Source organism: Akebia trifoliata, chromosome 2 (genome assembly GCF_017979445.1).
Source record: "Akebia trifoliata isolate Shusen 1 chromosome 2, ASM1797944v1, whole genome shotgun sequence".
In the NCBI taxonomy this organism is placed as follows: Eukaryota; Viridiplantae; Streptophyta; class Magnoliopsida; order Ranunculales; family Lardizabalaceae; genus Akebia; species Akebia trifoliata.
The window spans coordinates 8937336-8960907 of NC_141376.1; the positions used below are offsets into that span (position 1 = coordinate 8937336).

Genomic DNA, 23572 nt, shown 5'->3' on the forward strand with positions numbered 1-23572 from the left:
CCGTAGAGATCATCCTCACCAAAAATCAGCCCATTCCAAAACCTCTAACTCATGTTTTGCCAAAAAGTTTGCCATTGAACGCTCCCCATATATATATGGTGCGGTTCATGGGACATATGTAAAAACACATGTAAAAACAATGGTTTTTCTAAATATGGGTTAGAGATTTTTGAATTGAGCTGATTTTTTGCAAGGATGGTCATTATGATGAGAAGATCATCCTCACAAAAAATCAGCTCAATCTGAAATTTATAAATCCATCAAGAAGTGATTTACAATTATTGGCAAAAATTGGCAAAAACTGGACAGTTCACATTCTAAATCACTTTTAATGGGGTTAGAAGTTTCAGATTGGACTTTTTTTTTTTTTTTCCAGATGATCTTCGCATCATAGAGATCATCCTCACAAAAAATCAGCTCAGTCCAAAACTTCTAACCCAAATTTTGAAAATTTATTAGCATTCTATTATTTTTTCATGTCCCTTGATCCGTTCCCATATATATCGGCAACAGGAATTTACATATTAGAGTTGTAAATCTAAGAACTGCATATAGCTTATACTTGAGGGGGAAAAAATAGCTGGCCAACCTGATCCCCAAAATGTTTCCATAATTAAGAGACCACCTATCTTTTTCTGAACTGCTTTTTGGAGGGAACTTCCGAAAGTCAAAAGCTATCATGTATTCTAACACCACTTCAATTGGACATTTCTAATGCACTAAATGATGTAATTAATTGGACAAAAGGATAGATTCAAAGAAAAAACAAAAAACAATATGAAAACTAATCACAAAATCTATCTAGCGGATCTACCAAAATAAGCTGTGAAACAGCAACATCTTGCCAACGAAGAGGTGAAAAAAGAGACAAAAATGAATAGTGATCTGTAAGGATAGAATACAAGGAACTACCGTATTTCTCCATCCTCTCCAAGTTCCCCATCCTCGAGCTCCTCATAAGAACCATTTTTACGTGAACCATCTCGGTAGTCTCTCTTGTGTCTCTTATGCCTGCTTTCTCCATCAGATTCTGGTGTATATGCATGCTGTTCAAGATATAACATTAAAAAATTACAATTTTTTTTCACAATTGCAACAGAATTTTTTTTTAAAAATGCAGGTTTTAATTTCCATTAGGAATAATCAACAATTAAGAAGTGAACGCATGGGTATACCTTTCTTGATTTTTTGTGGTCACTGCCATGCCTACGTGACTTCTTGGAATCATCTTTTTCAGGGCTTAAGTCCTCTGCAGCACTTTGATGTCGCTTCCGGTGCTTCCTATCCTTGTCCTTTTCCCTTCTTCTGTCCTCCTTCACATCAGTTACATCAACATTTTCACTCTCTGATTCGTCCTTCTTAGATCGCTCCCTTCCCTTCTGTCTTTCACGCTCCCTCTCTTTTTCCTTCCGTTCTTTTTCCTTTCTCTTCTCCTTCTCCTCTCTCTCTTTTTCCTTCTTTGCCTAAAGATTTAAGTTTGGATATCACAACTTAACTACATGATTTTTTCAAGACTACATAAATATTGCCCAACCCAGCAACAAAAATGGCACCACTGGTGGAATAAAATTTTCTTCATACAAGTACAATCAAAAAATTTAAATGTCCTTGATGGAAGGTACCGATGTCAAAAAAAAATTTAATATTGGAAAACATAACAGGTAGAAATAAAATAAAATAAAATCATTTTCATGCAACAAAACCGGAGAAAATAACAGTAGACATTAAAAAATTCAGGTTTACAATTTAATGAATAGAACGCGTTTTCAAACTGCTTTTTTATGATGGTATGGGGTTTTGAACTCGGGCCAATGATATTAACAATGACAAACTTTACAAACTTACCATGTTGGCACCTTCATGTTTTCTAAACTTTTCTCTCCCTTTTCTTTTAAAAAATTGTGTTGGGCACCCTAGCAACACTCTAGTATCACAGTATCATGCTGATGAGGAGTGGGTACCATGCGCAAGTGATAGAGCTTCCATCTGACATGGGAATTAATTCAACATTTAATGTGGAAGATCTTGTGCCATTTCAAGGGTCAACAATACCACCAATAATTTTTCTTATGATCATCACACTAACTATTCTACTTCTATTTCTGACCCAACCCATGTCCCATGGCATTTTCCATCACAAAGTCCCATAACTTTGCCTCCTACACCTATTATACCTCAAAAGCACAAAGAAATTGAGGATGTCTTGGATCGTCAAGTGGTTTTAACCCGGCATGGAGGATATCAAAAATTTCTTGTTAAGTAGAAAAACAGGTCACATTCATATTGCACTTGGATTACAGACACAGAGTTACAAAAGATTGACCCAGATCTCTTGGAGCGATACCATAGTTTTATTTCGCCAAAGGCGAAATTTTCCTAGTCAAGGTTAGTTGATGGGGAAATCAGATCATCAACCTCTAAATATTACCATAGGAGGAGGAAAACACAAGCTTCCTTGTGGATTGGTGATAGATACGGAGAAGACTTGAAGACCTCATGTGCAAGATCTTTTGAAGACTCCACATTGGAGAGTGCATGTGGGTTGCATTTGGATCGAGGAATTGTTGGTTGAATTAGAATTGTAGTTAGTTCGATGGTCATGCATCACATGCTGATCTACAAGCATATGGGGAAAGATTTTTGACATGGATATTGTGATGCTGCCACTCAATATTCAGACAAATATTGAGACATGTTTTCAGCTATTATGTAGATACACGATGACGAGTGCTACGTGTGTATCACCCCAATTATACCTTCCTTTTTTTGCCGGGTCACAGCTACACTTCATTAACAAAAAAAGACACGGGGAACAAAAATGAAGGAAAGACAATCACATGGCAAAGGAAAGCTCACTCCATAAGAAGGGAAATCTTTATGAGCACCCCCTTACCGAAAACAATGACCCAACTTATTAGTTTAGTTGGTAAGGCGTGTAGTGTGTTGTTCCCACGTCCTAAGTTTAAATACCCTTGAACCCACTTTCACCCTACTAACCACTAACCCTTTACCTATCGGGGGAAAAAATTTGACCCAACCCATTGAAAAACAAAGAGAGTGAAATGCTCACAAAAGATACCAAGGTGCACAACATATTTAAATACTTAGGGTGCGTCACAACACACGCGGGTTGTTTAAGATCCCATGTTTGGAAGGGTCATTTAACCCTCGGTATCAACTTTCAAGAGTCGAACTCCTGATACTCCTAACTCTCACCATGAACTCTCATGTTTCAAACACACCCTTAATAGTACATACTTTATATATGTACCATATACTTGTAAAACGCCATTATTTCAGAATTATATCTGTGAATATTCGAAATGAATTGTACAGACATTTCAGTGTGTTGTGTTAAGTTTAGCACTTCACATCTACAACTGACAGTGTAGTGTCCATAGAATTCATCCAGCCCGCCTCATTCAAAATCATGTCCAAGTAGCAACACTGAAAAGTGAATTCAGCACCATTCACACCAAAAATAAGTATGTACCCATAATTTTGCAGTCACTGTTGAGCATAGTTTTGCAGGAAACTAACTGAGGAAAAAAAATACTAAACTCCAAAATACTGTTTTCAGTTGGTGCTCCATGCAATATTGCACAAACTTTCAAATAGATGCATCAAATATGGATGAAGAAACCATTGTAGAATCGATAATCATGAATATGCAACTAGTCCAGAATCTAATGACGGGTAACACTAAAAAAGTTGGAACAATTAAGATAGGCAAATACCTTCTCTTCCTCTCGCTTCCGTTCCTTCTCTTTAACCTTCTCTTTCAAAACTGTGATGTATTCCTCAAAGATCTCTCTCCTGAAGCTCTCATCCTCAATGGATCTAACAAGTGAATGCCACAAAGGATGATATTAACAACCAACGTTTGATAATTATAATCACAAACAATGAGGTATGAATAATAGATACAGAATACCTGTACTCCTGACTGTCTTCAAATAGTGGCTTGCAATCCTCCCATTTTGAAGACGCAGTTATTTCCTACAACAAGGTAACACACAATCAAGAAATCTGGTTACACAAACTGCCATTCATTACTTCTTAAAAAAAAAACTGGCATTCTTTCACCAACCATTGCAGAGTGAAAATGTGAATATCATGGTTTAACACACTTTTGCCATACCTTGATGGAGTACAATAGATCAGAGAAGCCATCTGCCAGACGTTGACGTTTTTTAGCCTCTTTCTCCTCCTTCTCCTTGATCCTATCTATCAGCTCATCAAAAACAAGCTGCAAACAGATTAGAACATCAAATTAGAATGTCAAAGTCACAGCAAGCATGAAAACATCAAAAGTAAGTTACAAAAGACTTGGAATAATATGACAGAAGTCACCAACAATAATACGATTGTTGATTATTTATAAAATAAAGAAATGTACAAGACCACCGAGTAGCTTTTCATAGAATGGGAGAATATTTTGTAAGGGTTTCTGAGTTCTTAGGAGGAAAGATTTTGCGAGAAAGTGGAACTATGTTTATCCATAGTCCTAGTTGAAAGTCCAGTCACCAGTGCCTAGTCATACAATTTTATTTTTATTTTTATCTAATAGGTAATTTTTCCTTAAGTTTCCTAATTTTAATCATTTAATATGATATATTCAAGTTAATGATCCATAAAAAGTACAATCTTCTACGCAAATCCTTACTTATCTAATGAATCGGAGAGTAACTAATGATCCTAATAAATTTAAGAAATAATAAAAACTTTCTAACTCTAACCATCTACTGCAACGTAAGGTACCCCAGTTGGGGTCCCTGACATGATATAAAGTTTTATACTTTTCATAATGTTTCAGCCCAGATTTTATTGCCTCGGCCAAAAGATCGGAACGAAATATTGACTTGAATCCATTGAATGTTTTGGGAATGTTTTGAATTGTTTCTGAATGTTTCAGTCGGGAGCCCAAGCATTGCATTGAAACAAGATTTTAAGCTTGGCCTAGATATGCTTGTTGGTTTTGAAGATGTTTCTGCTCTAAGAATCAACCTCTTTGGATGTAGATTTGGGATACTTCATACTTCATTAATGTGGAACGCAACTAATGATGAGAATTACTACAATTTTATTTCACCAATGGCAAAATCTTCCCAGTCAAGGAGAATTGATGGAGACATCAAATATTGAAGAGTTGATTTTAATTTTTATTTAGTTTTCTATTTTAAGACTTTAATTTTATGTTTTTTGAACTTATTTTGATGTTTTATTAGCCTATGATGTTAGTATAGGTATTAGGGGGTACTTTGGTAACTTTATATTGATTTTTTAATGAATTTTCATAGGCTGAAAATTCAAGGGAAATAAAGGTACTGGATTGGGACATAGATGGTATTTATACTTTTGTTTTATTTAAATTGATTTAAGCTTATTTACAACTATTGAATCTCCTTATTTTAGTTAGATGGTTGAGATTAGATTTATGGTTTAGAGAATATTATAAATACTTGCTTCTTGCTGTAACTTTCTTAAATAATGAATAAAATTGAGATTGAAGCTTTGATATTCCTATTAATGGTGTGGTGTGAGGCCATTTGGATTGAGGCCAACGTAACATTTGTTTTCTCTATCGATTTCACAATCGAGGGTAACATTCACGGTCCTGCATCATTCGTACTTAGAGCTTCCTATTGGAGCAAGATATAGGACGAAGGAAATTTGGGATCCTGAGGTGGAATGTTGTGAAGAATTTATTTTTATTGGAAGAAGGCTATCTAAAGGTAAGAGAGTTACTCTAATCAAGACTGTTGTCCGACCTACCACCTTAATTTTGTCAATATCATCCATTCCTGCATGAGTTGCTTTGACGTTGGAATTATTGACAAGATATTTTTTTAGACTGACGAAGAGCATCACAAGTTTTAGACTGCTGATTGGGACAAGGTATGCTCAGCAGATGTGACTGGGGGGCCTTGGCTTCCAGTGCCTCAAAATCACAAACGCAACTATCCTGGGAAATGGCTATGGAGTTTCGGGTTGGAGAGAGTGGTTGTAATGTGTATAAATAAGGTTCTGTTGACTTCTGAGTGATTTGAGGCCCACCCCTTGCCTTATTGTGGAGTGGTAGAAAGGAATGGTGAATCATTATCACACCTTTAAAGAGAGCATCAGAAAAGCAGTAGGAGTGGACTATGACTCTGTGATGACACATTAGCATGATCTTCAGGGATTTACTCCCTCCCAGACAAAATGTTCCATCTAATGGGAAATGCTCAATGGCCTGCTATTCTGGTAACAGAAGAAATTTGATGATCGGGAAATCAAGGAATCAGCTTCTCATTCAAAGATTAGGCAGTGATGATGCATCATTTTCATGTCTGGGCAAGATGATTTGGAGAGTGAGAGCTACTAAATTATCTAAATTCAAATCCTTCTACCACATGCCATCAGAAATGATTCACATTTTTTCCGGTTAAAATACATGGTGAATTCCTACCGTTCTAAGGTGACCATTTTTTATTGGGCAAGGACTATTGATAAACTTCTTATGGTGGATCATCCAATTAACAGATGTATGTCTATTCCAAATAAATGTGCTATGTGCAAGTCAAGACCTAAAGTCAATTGATTATCTCCTTATTCACTGTGTTGCAGCTCAAGAACTATGGAATGCCTTACCCCTCCAGTTTCAGATTAAATGGGTGATGCCAAAAAGACTGAAGTATTGCATAGCACTTCCCAAATTTGGTAGAGATCCCAAATGTGCTATATGCAAATCAACCTATTTATAGGTGTGGTTGATCCAACTTGAAGGATTCACTCTCAACTTTTAGGAAGGATCAATAACTCATGAAAAAGAATGTGTACATGTATATACACGTACGTATGTGTGTATATACAATACATTTGTGTTTGTTAGTGGGAGAACCAGATTAGGCACCCACTTAGGGATCTAGGTAACAAAAGAGATTTGTTACTCGGTTTAGGCATTTTAACAACATTTTGTTTGAACCTCCCATTGTCGCAAACTGTAGAATAATTTGCACGCTCCCGGAGAAATAATAGCTTCCATTAAGGGGAAACTAGTGATGCCATTAAAAAAGCGAGTCACCAACTGATCAACAAAAAAAGCAATTACCTGTAAGTTACTTATCAAAAAAAAAAAAAATACCTTTAAGTTAATGTTTGATATTTGTGGGGAGCTAACTTCCTCTGACATTGCAGCCTTAAAGTCTTCGAAAGACCAAGTTGATGCAACAGTAATCTGAAAATTCCACTATTAGACAGATTATAATCTGAAATGCATTAAAGCAGGTAAGTTTGTATAAAGATATTACCTTTCCCAACCTAATAGCATCTTTTATTCGAGTTTTATCTTCATGATACTGTGGAGAAAACAATAGAAAAGATTTAGGAAAAAGTAATTCTACAAGCATTCTATTTCAAAGCACTTGAGACAAAAGAAAGTTACAACTAAGACCATGAAATTTACCATATTTCTTACGATTTGATACCACAGAGAAAACTTGGTTCCAATAATAGAGGTATTAAATTTGTCTCTTTGTAGGTAGGTCTGTCGACCTCCGTTTTTTACGTTGATTAAATTTCTACTTGTCAGAAAAAAAAAATGGGCATAAGGAAAGTAACCTGTTTCTCAAGTTCTTCAGCAACATCTTCAAACAAATCTTTTGGAGTTGAACCAGACGTGTTAGATGAAACTGCCATATATGCTGGTAAATCCTTCACCTAAAACAAAGATAAATAGATGAAAAGGAAGTTATAAAGCTAGAATAGAACGCAACTTAAATGTATTCTTACTTTTAAAAGAAGATCCCCTTCTGTTTAGGCCATCAAATCAAACTAAGCTATATTACCTTCATACAATAATCACGCCAGTGAGTTTTTGCCGTGAGAATTCCACCATCAACATGTTCTTCCATCAACTTGCGAAAATCATCACGATTTTTTCGCTCATCCCGTCTCAATTTTTCCTGAATTTTTAGTTTCAACAGAAATGAAAATAAGAACAAGATCCCATAAAACAGAATGGTTTATTACAATACAGCAGAAATAATCGTAATACAACCTTCTGTATCTTCCTTTGCTCCTCCTCTTCCTTCTCTAAATCACGTAAATATTCCTGAAATTTTTTGCAAAAATCAGCATTTCCATTCCAAGGAACGCATTCAAGATTAAAGTGATGAAATTCACCTGAAAAACTTCCAAGCGGTCAATTTTCTCAAGCCTAGAGCATCTTTCATCATCTTCCAAGCGATTTTGGACTTTCCGCCACTGGCTGTTTGCCTGCCAAAGAAAAGGAAAAGCAAAAAATTAAAAAATTAAAAAATAAAAATTAAAAAAAAAAGTGATATTTGTATAAACTAGATAAAACGCAGTTTTTCAAAACATACCTTAATAAAATCACAAGATTCCAGATATTGCCTGTATTCCATTATATTTCGCTTATGCTGCTCCTGTGCCTTTGCCCTTTCCTGCATCACCCATGACACAGACACTTAAGTATAGAGAGCAGTTACACTTCCAACTGCTTTTTATATAGATAAAGGCGAAGATTCATACATAAAGCAAAGAAGGGGAGGGGATCTAGAAGACTCACCCTAATTACAAATGAACCAAATAAAGCAAAAAACAAAACCCCGTGGAATATAAAAAAAAGTGTTACAAACCCACTCCCATCTACCCAACAAATCCTCGAAAAAAGACACCCCTAAATCCTAAAGTATTTTACATCAAAAGAAGACAACCCAAAATTGAGAAAAATGATTTCTTGAAGGGATTGCTCCTTGTTCACGAACAGATACCAAAGGGAAGGACGCTCCAAAGAATTCTCTTGAAAGCCAAGTAATCCAGCCCCAAGCGCAAATGATAGATTACAAGAAAATCAGTTTGGAAGCTGGAGACTGGAGCACATAAGCAAATACTAGGGTACCAATGCACTCCCACCATCCATTCAGAAGTAAACTAAGGTATAACACATCATCATTTTTTGCATAATCATCAATATACCAACTAAACAAACCATGAAATGAACCAATGAAGAATCCCTTGTTAACTGTATGCCATATTGACAAGAAAGAAACACGGATAACTTGATATTCTTCAAAATTTTCCCAAACTAAGATGGTGAATTTCTCATTATAACATGCAAATCATTTCCCGTGTCAACAGAACGATCTACCATTAAAGAAGCAAATGCACTTTGAGAACTACTTTCACATAACGGATGGTTAAATCTTCACTCGAATGATCGAGAGAGAGAGAGAGTCAAAGAAATCTCCCAGTCGAGGAAAAATAAACTTATTAGAAAAACCTACTGGAAGAAAGGTGTAAGGAAAATCCTTTTGAAAATCAAGATATATTCACCGGGTACCACAAAAGTTCTCAACAACCCAGCAAAACCAGTAAGGAGCTCATTGGTGCAGGTCCTACCTCAGCAGGGGAAAATCAACAATTACATGAACAAAATTAGCGAGAAATGAATTGGTGTACACAAGTTAGTGAAGCATACTGCCCTCAATAGAAGATAATCATGGAGCAGGACTGACGCAGCTAGACAAATACTCGAGGCTATCACAAGTCAAACAGCACTGCTCTGGTTTGCAGAATTTTGTGCTTGTTTCGTGAAGGTCAAGTAAGGTCCTTTGATGTGAATGCACCCATTGATTGCAAGCAAGTAAAAATATATGAAAGTGTGTCTGTGATTGAACTCCACAGGGGAGTGAACATAAGTGGAATAGTTGGGCTAAGCTTGGATGATGATGACATGGGGAATGAACAACAAGCAAAAGCAGAATTTACCTTTTTCTGAAGTTCCAACAAGTAGCTTTCGAAAAGGTCCTCACGATCTCTAGCACGTTCAACAGCCTTGAACCGTTCATCATCCTCAAACATGGTTATAGCTTTGCTGAATATTAATAAGAAATAAATAAATAAAAAATAATTAGCGCAAATAAAGTAACAATGAATATTCACTTGCCACGCTATTTAAATATAAATCAGTAGCACAAACTGAATTACAAAATTCAAATTTCAATGCTACATAGGGAAAACATAAACCTCCATCTAGTAGATGATGCAAGCTCTTTGAACTCCTGTTGAGAACATTTCAAGGAAAATAACCATCACTTCCACAGAAGATAACAAAATAGATTTTCAGGAAAAGAACAAAGCTTACCTCTAACATTTTAGTAAATTCCTCCCGTGCCTTTTTCTGTTTCATGCGCCTCTCCTCAGCCTCGTGTTTTTTTCTTTGACCCAAGTACTAAAGAATAATAAAAAGAAAAAAAAAAAAATGAATATAACAAGAACAAGGAGAAGAAATGAACTACCAAAATGTGCAAAGGGAGGTTCACTACAATGCATATCTTTGTGAAGGCTTACCTCGTTAAAAGCTTGCTTCCGCTCTCCTAGTGTTTTCAGAGCACCATACCTTTTGTCATTTATTATTACTCTCATAGCCTGAGATTTTCCTTTCAATATAAATATAAAGCACTAAAAGAAAAGTTGGAAATACACACCCAAAAAAAAAAAAGAACTATAATTAAGCTACCTGCTCCCAAGTCCAGTCAGACTCAACATTTGCAGATTCCAAGAGTGCTTTAAATGCATTTTTTGCCTCCTGAAAGGAATGAAGTGTACTGTAGTCTTGAAAAAAACAAAAAAATAAACAAATTCATGGAGGGAAATTCTAGACAAGAACCTGCTTATTAGCATAAATCAAGGCTTCATCATCAACTGCCTTCTCCTCTGTTGGAGTAACATTGACTTTGCCAGTAACTGCCATGCCCTTTTTTGCTTCCTGCATGTGCTAGACAAAATCAGTATGGCAACTGACATGCATGACAAACCAGTAACACTTCTACGTTTACAAATGGGGGAAACCAAAAAAGCACAACAAGAAGATATTAAAGAGTCCTACTCTAGAAAGATCAGATACAACATCATGAGCATCTCTAAACACAGCATATAGAGCATTTTGAATAGCATGGCAACAGTTAAATTGAACATATATGATGACTATACAAATCATTCTTAAAGAAAGATCGGTTAGGTATCAGAAAATGAATGGTTGTGACGATTTGGGAAAGAGCAAACGATTCTTTGAGAAAGGTGACAATAGAAAAGTTTAGTTGAAATACTTTTGGGTAGGAGAGTAGGAGTAGAAAGAACCCCATATGAATGTGGATTAGGAGAGGTGAAAAAATGGGGTCAATGGTTAGAAGAAAGAGATTAGATTTGGAGAAGGAAGAGGACGTGGGATTCAGACTTGGGGGGACTCATGGTATAGGGACTCCACTAACAAATCAGTTTCCAAGTCAACTCTTGGTGTCCAACAAAAAAAAGAAATTCAATCAATTCAAAGATGCATGGTGTAGTATGGGGAAAACCGCTTCTTGAATATGGGACTAAGAAGACGTAAGTGATTGGAAATGCAGTCTGCAGGTCGGTTGATGGATTGTTGATAAGAATCATCTTTCCACTGGAAGCGAGGATGTCGGAGTTCGGAAAATGAGTCATGATGGAGTGTTCTTGCTCAAATCCTTCCATTTAAATAATCCAGATTTTCCTTATTTTCCAGTCAAATTCCTTCTAAAGTGTGCTGTCAGTGGATTTAAACAAATAATAATGATAAATAACGAAGGGTCACCAGATTTTACATGGTCAATTCTAGGTAGATTTCTTTATCTTATGCAAAGCTAGTAGAGAAAAGGTCAACCATCTCTTGAGCTATTAAATTAGGTCTCCAAGTCAGTGTGGCTCTTTCCCATGTTTATTGGACCCTCCTCCCCCACTCGGTGTAGGCTCTTTTCAGTTAGTGGTCTTGCTATGACTTCAACGCTAGAAGGATTTTAGAAGGGAGGCTCCCCTTTGCAATCGGTTGAAGAGTTTGGAAAGAGAGAAATAGGAGAAGCCTTGATGGGGTTGAGGGGAACCACCAAGATATGATTTCGGAAGTCAAAGCAAATTTGTATTTCTAGTTTAAGATCCATCATAAATTCAATAAGCTTTGGTTATGTATGAGGAAAGTAGATGGGATGGGTACATCATTTTGAGGATTGTCCTGATTGGAGGAGTTCCATATTCTTTTACAATTTTTCTTTGCCACCAAGTAGGTCTTCTCGACCTCTTGATTTTGTTGCTCTCTTAATGAAAATCTTTATACTTATCAAGGAAAAAAGGATGATAAGACCAGAGAAAAAGTTAAATGTAGCTACCTATCAGAAAAACAAAGAGTAATGCACAAACCACATGAAACTTGGTCAATCTTCAATATCATTTCTGCACACATAAAAGATGCTCACCCTATTTATCGATGGAAAACAAAAACATTTTAAGACGTGATTCCTATTTTTCCAAACTTCTAAGGCCTAAATATAATATTAATTGGGCTACACCAACTAGCAGTACTAGTCAAGAAGAAAATAAAAGGAAGACTGGAGTACCTCCAAATCAAGAACAGAAGCTCCATCTACAGAATTTGCACGATCTTGCGTACGGATGTTCTCCCCAGTACTCCTGCAAGTATTGACAATTTAAAGGAGGCAGTTGAGCTTAAATCTACACTTAATGACTAAATTTACAACCTCCAAATGCAAATAAAGATGCTCGTACATTGTTGTAGCGGCAGTGACCAAAGTAGCAGGCACTCCAGCACTTCCAGGAACAGCAGCAGGTGGAAGGGTAACAATCGCAACAGGAGAGTGACCTCCAATTGAATCCACTGTTACAGCAGAAGGCACATCAGGAATGGAATGTGATCCCGAGGCCACCACAGGAGATCGATCCACTACAGCAACGACAGGTGTCACTGGAACTGGGCTTGATATTACAGATATTGCAACAGATGAGGTAAATGGTGTTTCAACTGAAGAGATGGTGTCACCAACTGGAGCTTGAGAAGTCACAGCAGATTCTGACTGTATTCCCTGACTAGCCATCTTTTCTGCTTGTTCGCGAGCCAACTGGAAATATTTTCACTGAAAATTAGAAAAATAGAATAGGAAAGACAGAAAAATAGAGAGTTGACCAATATCGTCATAACAAGTAAAGAAACCTTCAGATCATCAGGAATTGTCCATTTAGATTGCTTTGTGGCCTTGTTGTAATAATACCTGCAAAAATCTTCTCAGAATTAAAATAAATTTAATTTATAAAGCCAATAAGCCAAAGGAGATTCCTGATCAAATTTTCACAATGTGTAGAGAAAACAAAAATAATTTGAAGTTATCACCCACTTTCTTCCCTCTGGAGTTGTAAATTCCTTCCAGACAGTCGATGCATCTGCCCTCTGTAATGGTGATAGAAATTGAATGAGTGGAAAGTGAAAATTTACGAAATACCTCTAAAAAGCAAATTCTACAGAGGATAGTAAGAGCGTATATGAGAGGGACTTTTAAATATCATAATAATAACCAAAAGGACTAAGACAGCTAGAAGACGTAGTCAGACTAAACAAATTTAAATTTCAAAAGAAAGACAACACAATATGTTGTAACAATTATCGGAGAAAGAGAGACGGACAGATAGAGAGAGAGAGAGAGAGAGAGAGAGAGAGATTAACAGAATGTGCTTGCTATCATTTTTTACACAATTTACATGAACAGTAGTTTATTTATTGGATAAAAAAATCAACCGGATTAATAGGAATATATAGTTTGTTCAAATTTCATCCAAGGATTGCACAAAAAAGTTCAACAAATCCAAATATTAGCGAAAATACAATTTAAAAAAAAGTTAAATACTCCATTTCTCAGTTTGCTCTGACACTTCCCTAATTTTAAGGGGGAGGGGCGGAGGGAAAGATAGCGAGTACTGATGAAATACTATGGAAATGAAACAGAACAGTACATCTTCAAATAGCAGTAAACAAGCTACATTTCTTTTTTTTTATTTTCTTCTTTTTTTGAGCTTCTGAAGAATACAACATATTGAAGAAAAAGAAAAGGAAACCCAATTCCATACAGAGTCCCAAAAAATCCTACTTGTTGAAATGATTAACAAGAGTTTGCTCATCTTCGAGAATAAAATTACGAAATGATAAATAGAAATTCACCAAATACTCCCAGCCATGTTGTATCCATCAAAGTAAAGTGAAGTCATGCCCTTCAAGGTCTATTTAGTTTATAGATAAAAAATCTTACTCATCAGGGAAGGATCAATTACCAAGCAAAATAAAATTATAGTGCTTGCACATCTTTGAACAACAATTAAATAACTTTTTTCGACAGGTTACTATTAAATAACTGATATATTTAGTCTAATATTACTTCTTGTATCAACTACACAAAAAGATGTTCATATTTTGTCAAGTCAAGGCAAGGTGTATACTTCAGAAATGCCTGACTCAAAAGTCAAGTATGATAGGAATTTAGAGAGTAAAGAAGCACAGACTAATAGAGGATATACAAAGTATTAAAGGAAATACTAAGAGAGTATCAAAGCAATAATGAGATATTACACACTAAGAAAAATGTGTTAGCTTATTGGTAAATCGAAAAATAAAAACCAACAACAAATAGACAGAACCTAAAAGAAATTAGGAACCATATGAAAACTAGAAAACACAGCAGGGGAATAGAAAGTTCAGAAAAAGAGAAGTGTCCTGATCCCAAGAATTATGGAAAGAGACAAAAACATATCATCGGAAGTTTGTTTCAGCAATTTATGGCAAGGTTAGATGTACGACAGCCAAATTAACAATTATTAATACAACAAAATCATCTAAACCAAGTTTCTTCTATTGCAAAGGCTTAAGATCAAAAACATTTGAGATTACGCTCAATTGCGAATAAAGAACTAACTGAGAAAAAATTCTATTGACTGGAAACTAAACAAAGTTCTAAATGCATGCATATTTACCACATGCAGCTTAATGTTATTTGTGGAATGCAATGGTCATGAATCAATCATTTCAACTTGCCGCAGTTCAACGCAAACCGATGTGTGAAGACACGAGACATCCATATACTTCAGGAATAAGTATGGTAAATAAAAATCAATCTCTCTTCTACTAGTATGAAAATAGCATATGCAGAGGTACTTCATAACATCAGGCAAAGAATGGAATAAATAATTGACAGAGAAACTAGCATGCGATGCGACCAAAAAAAAAAAAAATTGCTTTAAAGTGCATTTACATAAGCACTACTCAGTGAAACATATCTGACCAAGAAATTCCTACTTTATAGAAGATCCATGAAACAGTCCACGCAAATGGAATCACCGTATCTGATAAAAGCATAAACAGTGAAAAATGCTAATATCCAAGTCACACAGCGGATACAACATATTCCATAGCACTTCATACCTCAAGTGAGTAGAACAATGTGTACCTGTGAGCATCCTTTAGAAGCCACAGAAGTCAAGCAGATCATAAATAGATGGAAAACAAAAGCATGCAAAATCAAACACCATCAACAAGCCAGCTCATCATTGAACTTTCAAAAACAGATGGTAAAAAATAAAAAAACAAACAAATTATGTAATATTTGAGAAATACAACCAAGAGTACCAAAATTGAGAAAAAACAAGAAATCCAACCAGATTTGCCGATCAAAAACAGGCATCCAGTCATTGCTGTATAAGGCACATAAATAATTCTCAGTCAGAATGTAGGGAATAATAATAAATCCCCCATCTGTTTTAATAGATCGCCCATCTGTTTTCATAGCCAGCTTAATTGAGTGTAATAGGCAAATGCAAATTCAACAGACAAAAAGCTGGGTAATAAATATTTATCATAAAATAGTCAACAAACATGGAATCAGCAGCTCTGGTAGAAAAGGATGGTATATATAACCCGCAAAAATTTTCCTGTTGAAACTGATAAGAACATCTTTTAGTATGACTGTAGGAACAGTCAACACTCTTGAGAACCGCAGGAAAAAGGGATTTATATCATGATTCATGAATATAGAAAATAGAAAAAATAAGCTGCTGCCATATCTCATGCCAAATATCAACAACAAGAATAGCACCCTTTGCTTTGTTAATCTATCAATGATAAATTCTATCCAGCCACCAATTTCATAGGTAAGTGTCCCTATATGATAAATAAAAGGTAAATAGCAATGTTTGCCTGCCTTGAGAAAGAGAAACCCCGCCTTCAAAAGTGAGCATATAGAGCAGTTGTTTTTTTCTCCTGACTTGCCATGACATCTACAAACCAGTGGAAGAACATGCAAAGAAACAGAGAATTTGCATAAAACAAATTTGATCAATTTAAGCAGAGTTACAATTTCCAATCACCAATAATGGAACATATTTTCTAGAAATTACAATGCAATTTAGCAGCATTATTGATCATAATAATAAAAAAGTGGTAAATGATGTGATCATTTATATGAAAAGGCAATCATCCGATGATATCACTCACCTCAATAGGTGTCATCAATTCTAGAGGCTTTTCCCAACTGGATTGTCTTGTCTTCTTGTTGTAATAATATCTGAATTACATATATGAAAGAATATTAAGAATATCTACAAAATATGCAACAAAGTGAATGGATTGGAATTGATGGAAATCAATTACTTATCGTAGCAACAAGAAGAGAATTCTCGTTGACAATACCCATAGTATTAAATTTCAATATATTTCCACGAAATATACCGAAATATTTCCATTTCCACAAGGTCCGGCACGAAATTTAACTGACAGTTCTTTATGTATATATTTTGATGGAAATCACTATTCATTTCATAAAATATTTCGGTGAATAGTGAATATCGATCAAAATAATCGAATTTTAGGTATAATAATATTCCTGTGGAAATATTTTGATGAATGGTAAATTGACCGAAATATTCATGTAAGTATGCACATATAATCATTCATGTTCTAATGGGTTAGATATATTAGAAACTTATTGATACATATTTGAAAGATAAAAATATATATATGATAATGCGAGAATGTATTATTTTCATACTTTATGATAATGTGAGAATGAAATACATAATAGTTTGTTCATTTAAGAAAGTGATTCACATATTAATGTATTTATACATATTGTGACATCATTATTAATTCATTTCATTTCCATGAGGCATATAGTTGTTTTTAGGTTTCAAATTAATACTTACATGAATGTGCAGCAAAATGTCATTGATCTTCATTTCCACAATTCATATGATTGTTTATTGTTGTTTGATGACTTATGAGTGCGTTTTCATGTTTGTTTTATCATTTTCTACACTTTTACGAAAACTTCCTCAACATTTGCATCATTTCATAATATTTCCACCATTTCCTTGAAAATTGTATTGACTTCCACACTGGTCGAAATATTTCTATTTCTAGGATGACGGAAATGGACATCGAAATCGTAATTTAATACCTTGACAATACCCAAACCATGCATAAAGAAATAAATAAAACCCATATAGCACAGGTTTCATAAATCATAATAATCGTATACCTTCTCCCATTAGCAGAAGTGTGCTCTTGCCAATCCGAAGAAGACAGCATGGTGGAGTTAGGTTGCACGTTTGTCACCTGAAATCGTGACAACCAAACAAAAAAAGAAAAAAAAACAAGGAAAATCAGTAAATAAAGCACCAACATTCAAATGGATAGCGAATCACAAAGCAACAATGAAAGAAAGAATTACAAAAAAACACAAAGACTTACTGGAACAGTGGCAGATGACAGTTGTTGCCCAATCTGCTGCACTTGTGAGACAGGAGGTGCATTCTGGCTTCCAGACAACAACCAAGGTTGTCCACCAGCAGGAATAAGTTGGTACTGAGATGAGAAATTGACACCATTTTGTGGCTGACCATAAGAAGATGGTGCAAACTGAAAAATAAAAATAAATAAATAAAGAAATGATAAAAATTCAATTATATGAAATATAATATTAAAATAATCCATGAACTAAAAGCAATCATGTCAACACACAATTACAAAATCTTACAGTATATGATGAAGAAAGAGGCGCTCCCATGCCACCTACACCGGTCATATTATTACTTAAAGGCTGGGTATTTGGCTGCGGAGAACCAGATGTAATAGGCCTGCTTGGTTGAACATATGGCATCGGAATTGCTTGTGATGAAGGCAGACCTTGACCAAGCTGACCAGGTCTAGGAGGTAGATACTGAATCTGTTGAGAAAACTGGAGATGCTGACCTTGAATAGAAGGTATTCCAACATTTGATACTGAAATACCTTGCCCAACCGGCCGAAATTGTTGGGAAGCAACTGAAATAAAGGGCTGTGTTTGTTGTTGTGCAACATGATGGAACTGTAATAAACATTGAATTGAAAAACAACATGCATTTAAAATATTAGGGGAACTAATGTGTGAAGAATCTTATTTGGTTAAAAACATACCTGCATAGACATTGGCGGACCAAAATTTTGCGGGCCCATAGATCCAGGAAGAGGAGGTCGAAGTGGCTTCTCACAGAAAGAAGAAAGAGTAATTTACCAGTTATAAAAGAAAAAAAGAATCAAAGAAAGGAATGAGAGTTTTCATGTAAGAAGAGGGGATATTTATGCTACCTGTGCCCCCGAAGATTGTGGGTTACCAGCCATTTCTACAAGGAGCCAAACCGCTGCAAACACTGGCACAAAATCAAGATGTAACAAACAAGGTAAGCAAGGGGTTAAACCATAATTTGCTACTACTAGTGAAGATTCAACATAGAAAAATAATAAAAAAGAAAATACACCACCACACCAAAAAAATACAATAGTTCGATAATGAGTACTTGAAAAGTTTGTTTTAAACTGTCAAGTAAAGAACATTTCTTTACCAAGATCTGATTGGGACCAAAAGGTAAAACCATGAAATTAGATTAATTTTTTGATAGGTAAAGACATGACTTTTACTAAAATAAGGAGTTGAGATGACCCCCCAAGCTAGAGTAATCGCACCTATATGCTCCAAAATTATGAATACCTCCGTAAAGATAAAATCAGATGATAGTTCAACCAGTATATTACGTTAACTACCAAAATGGAGAGAGTGGGCAAAATTATTTTATTTTGGTAGTTAAGCTGGAATTGAACCCATGACCTCAATGATTTTGGCAATACGTAAGTACAACACTATTACAATACGCTTAGTTCCCTCATCGATATGCCTTTTCGACGGGAAACCTTTCCAAGCTAACTAAAAAAAATACAGACATGATTGTTCCTTGATAAAGTTGATATATACACACATGATTGTTCCTTGATAAAGTAGATATAACATTGAAGAACCCCTACTTACATGCAAATCTAAGGGTCTGTTTGGTTGCAGGGAATTCATTTTCAAGGTAACACGAATGCCTTGGGAAAATGAATGCCACCATTTGATTGCGCATGGGAAAATTTTAAAAAGAGTTGTTTTTTACCATATATTAAACTTGGGTCAACGTCATACTTGGCAAAGTAGACTCAACTTGGATTTTGAGGGGACTCAGCCCCAAAAAAATTGATAAATACAGCCTCAAAATTTGATGAAACCAATACATCAGTCAACTTGGCAAATCATCAAGTCAACTTGATTGAGTCAGCTCAAACATGCACCTAGTCAGGTCAAGAACTCAACCAAGTTATTTGGTCATATATTATATTTTTGCAAAAATAAAATTATTCTAAACTACTAAAAACTATTGTTAAATATTTCCATATTTAGTATTTTTAAATTGACGCATGAGTTGTCAACTTGACTTGACTTCACTCGACTCGATGGACATCCAAGTCAAGTTTTTGAGTTTTAAAACTAAGGTTTTTAGTTTTGAGGGTGGGAATAATAATGAGAGAATAACATTAGGAGGTTCAAAAATCATTTTCTCTGGAGTTGGGATGAGAATCCATTTTCCCTTCCAAGGTGGAAAATCACTTTGGGCAAGAAATTGAATTCCAAGGAAAATAAGTAATCAAATGCCTAAAATCACATTTTCCAAGGGCATTCCTTCCCTACTCATTTCCATGCAAAATCAAACAAACCTTAAATAGCATGAGAAGATTTTCTTTTCTTTTCTTTTCTTTTCTTTTCTTTTCTTTTTAAAAGTTAAAATTTTATTGAGAAGAGGACAAGGACTCCAAAATAAAGGATACAAACAAACAAAAACCGGAAAAACAAAAACAAAACAGAAAACCAAAGCAATCCCACAAAAAATAACCCTTTACAAGATGAACATGGTACTTTCCACCAATTTTGTTGCCAAAGTACCTTCCCCTCCTCACCACATTGATTGAATGTGCTTAAATTACAGTGGACAAGGACTTTCCCAACTTGGGATACCATCCAATTGGCATTATTCCATCAACTAGGGAAATTTTGAGAAAGTGTGCCCTAACGAAGATGTTGGTGGTGCAAAAAGATGGTACCAGCATCAGTACCATCCACATCATGAAGTATGACACTACTCACCATACTCTCCAGTTTCTCCCCAAAAAACAGCACCATGTAGGGTTCGACACCAGGTCATTCCCTATCCGATTCAGGTGAAATAAGGCTCGACCAAGCAACATACCTCTAAACTGCTTATTTGTCAATCCGAGGAACACAAGTTTTTTTTTTTTTTTTTTTTTTTTTTTTTATCGATAAAGATAATTTTATTAAGAGAAGGCACAAACAAGGGGAGTCGAGTGCACCAACCCAAAACAAAGAAAAAAAACAAGAAAAAGCAAAACAATAGAGGACAAGCAACAAAACTCTCACAACATCAAACAAACTCTATCCCATCTCACAACAAAATCTTCAAAGAAGATCCCCTTAAAAACCTTGTAAAATTTGCTCCAAGAAAACATGAGCTCCAAAACATAAAAAACTAAACCCTCCAGCGTCAATTCTTTTCCTTCAAAAATGTAGCAGTTGCGATGATTCCAAATACCCCAACAAATTGTGAAAGGAACTAAGAACCAAAAAATCTATTTAGAAGACAAAAGGTATCCTCCCCACATCAACCAAAACTCCAAAGCCGACTTGACTGAGGTAAGAAGATAGCCCGCGATACCAAACAAGGATAAGTAGTGCAACCAAATGTGGTGAGTCACCCGACAATGAATAAGTAAGTGATCCACCGTTTTCGCCTAAGATTTGCACATACAACACTGGTTTGGCGAAATAAAGCCCCTGTTAATTAACTGATCCATAGTTGCGAATCTCCCCAAGGTCGTTATCCAAAGAAAAGTCGAAATCTTCGGAGGGATCTTACCACCCCAGACAAAAGAGTGAGGAAAAGACGATGCTGTACTCCGGGCAATACCATCATACAAAGACCTGACCGTCAACCAAGTTTCAATATTATCAGTAATAAGCTATTGCATCCAATTATCATCACAAGCTACTCTTAGATCTCTTCAAGCATGCTCATTTCGATCCTTGGGATAAGGCCTTGGTGAGCATAATGATGATGGTGTAAAAGCTCATTTTAGATTTTGTATTACCAGTGCTGTAACCCAAGATTTATGAACAGATTTTTGATTGCCCAAAACTCTACTACATCGTAGCTAGTCATTATTTTCCTTCAAAAAACTACTAGCTTGATCAAATATGTATTGGTTAGCAGTAGGGTACCGCTCGAGAGGCATAATTCTAACTTTTACCAACTACTCCAGTTCTATATGCAACATCCTCTTCAAACTCAAATTGAACCTAAATAATACAACAGCCGCTTTGGGGTATTTTATGCCCGATAATCCTAATAGAAGAGTGAATATGTGAATCCCAACTGAAAACATTTTCCTGCATACAATTTGTTGCGCATTGTAGTCTTTATTCCAAGCAACATGATTCCTAACATATGAAGATACACTATGAACACGTAAAAATAAACAAATAGATAAAAACTAATGCTGAGAACAAGGAGCTCGCTTTTAGCATTTCATGGTAATACCACCACAAAATAAAATGAGACTTAAGTAATAGAGACCAAAGAAAACTCAACATCTCATATCATCGAAGTCTTATCCGATTGATTTGGGGTCAGCTGAAAGAATTCTGTTCCTCCATTTAATCTTGTACAGAGCAACGTCTTCTGTTATTGAGACGCTCTCATATCCGCTTGCACTACCTTTGGGTCTTTTAGAACCTTCAACTTGCATATTCTTTCTAACCGAGACTATAATCATCCATCATCGAACATTCCCAAAACATCTCAATCAACTTTCTCTGACTTTATCGTCTATTGGACCTACTCCTACATTTTCTCGAATGAGTTCTTTTTCTGATTCTATCTTAGTCTTTCCACAATCATCCATCTTAGCATCCAGAGATGTCCAGTCTATATATATGATGCTTCTAGACTGCCCCAATTTCATCGGGACTTACTATTGTCTCATTTTTTTCCTTCAATTTGATCGATATGTGTCGGTCACAAAACACTATAGAAGCATACGGAGCACCTTAACCACCCAGCTTTGATTCAATGTGCATCAACTTCCTCAATCTTGGGAAAATATAAGTAAAAAAAAAATCCATAAACACAAATTGTAGGAAATCTATATCAAAAAAGATCGTCTTTTTAACTGTTTACATCAAGTTCCCTCTTTCAAGCTCTCCATTTCACCAATTCCAACATGATTTCAATCCAAAACCCAAACCCTACTTCAAAAACCCTAAACTGAAACTGCTTTTGACAACGCCGTCTGACGGAAATTCAAACCTAGAAAACTTAAACCCTAAATCGAACTTCCCTAATCTACTGTAGCACAACGAAGATTCTACAAAATTAATACAGGGACGATAGATAAATCAAAATCAACATGAACAAAATTGACAACAGAATCAAAATCGAACCAGAAATTTAAGGGGGGAAAAAAACAATTGAAGAAACTTGAAGAAAACTATCGTACCGATCTTAGGGATTCGTATTGGAGTTCGTTTGAGTTAAACAAGCACGCTCTGCAAGGGCTACCCGCGTCCGCGATTACTCTTACAAGATCGCTTAAATGGAGACCGAAACACACAACTATGGTGTTCCCAAATGCCAATGTAACTTCCGAGTTGGACTTCTTGATCCACACAGTTTCTGTGACTCAAAAGGCATTTTTGGGCCAATTCATCCAGATTTACATTTATTATACATTTATTAGGTGTTGATGTTGATTCATGACCCTTGGATTTGGGCGTTTCTTTGATGAGTGATTTTTGTACATTTTATGCATAGTTTTTGGTGTATAGATACTTGGATATGGGCCAAAGATAAAAAAATAAACGGGCCCAAAAAATTGCCATGGTTATCACAGTAAACTATACTAATCTAATAAGATATGGTCATATCCGAATTTGAATCCGAAATTTTTTTACACGTGCAAATCTGAATTTGAAATCCAACGGATCTTATGAATAAAGATTCGAATATGAAAAATCTATCAGATATCCGATCCGATAAAAATCCTACAAAAAATTGATTCGATCTATTCCACCATCTTCAATATGTACAACAAAAACCTGATTTTCCTTCTCTTTTCAACTTAAAAAGTTGTCATCTTCAACCTTTTTTGAAAGATCAAAAAACTTCAATTTTAAAGATGAGATTGAAGATATGGATTTTCAACAAAAAAAAAAAAAAAATTCAAGGTTTTTTTGGTTTGAGGTTGAAGTTGATGGATTTTGAAGGGAAAAAAAATGGTTTTAATTTGAGATAGAAGATG

The 23572-nt window shown here is 35.4% G+C and overlaps 1 protein-coding gene across 2 annotated transcripts; it reads right to left on the bottom strand.

Moving 5' to 3' along the window:
* Window positions 1-701: 701 nt before the first annotated feature.
* On the bottom strand, window positions 702-22965 carry LOC147409364 (pre-mRNA-processing protein 40A-like). 2 transcript variants are annotated; one of them, XM_086428056.1, is made up of 29 exons: window positions 22772-22965; window positions 18482-18543; window positions 18311-18376; window positions 17892-18221; window positions 17606-17773; window positions 17394-17470; window positions 16352-16421; window positions 13212-13264; window positions 13031-13088; window positions 12589-12938; window positions 12420-12492; window positions 10676-10774; window positions 10526-10594; window positions 10357-10434; window positions 10151-10237; window positions 10033-10067; window positions 9775-9880; window positions 8367-8447; window positions 8167-8259; window positions 8042-8095; window positions 7830-7946; window positions 7603-7701; window positions 7293-7340; window positions 7127-7219; window positions 4142-4249; window positions 3935-3999; window positions 3738-3840; window positions 1176-1463; window positions 702-1046 (listed from the first exon to the last, which is right to left on the bottom strand). In XM_086428056.1, exons 2-29 carry the CDS (start codon window positions 18512-18514, stop codon window positions 909-911), a joined length of 3039 nt encoding a protein of 1012 aa, XP_086284182.1. In that variant the 5' UTR covers window positions 18515-18543; window positions 22772-22965; the 3' UTR covers window positions 702-908. The 2 variants fall into 2 exon arrangements, with proteins under 2 accessions (XP_086284182.1, XP_086284193.1); XM_086428067.1 differs by lacking the exon at window positions 22772-22965 and having other exon boundaries at window positions 17892-18178; window positions 18482-18549.
* Window positions 22966-23572: the final 607 nt, after the last annotated feature.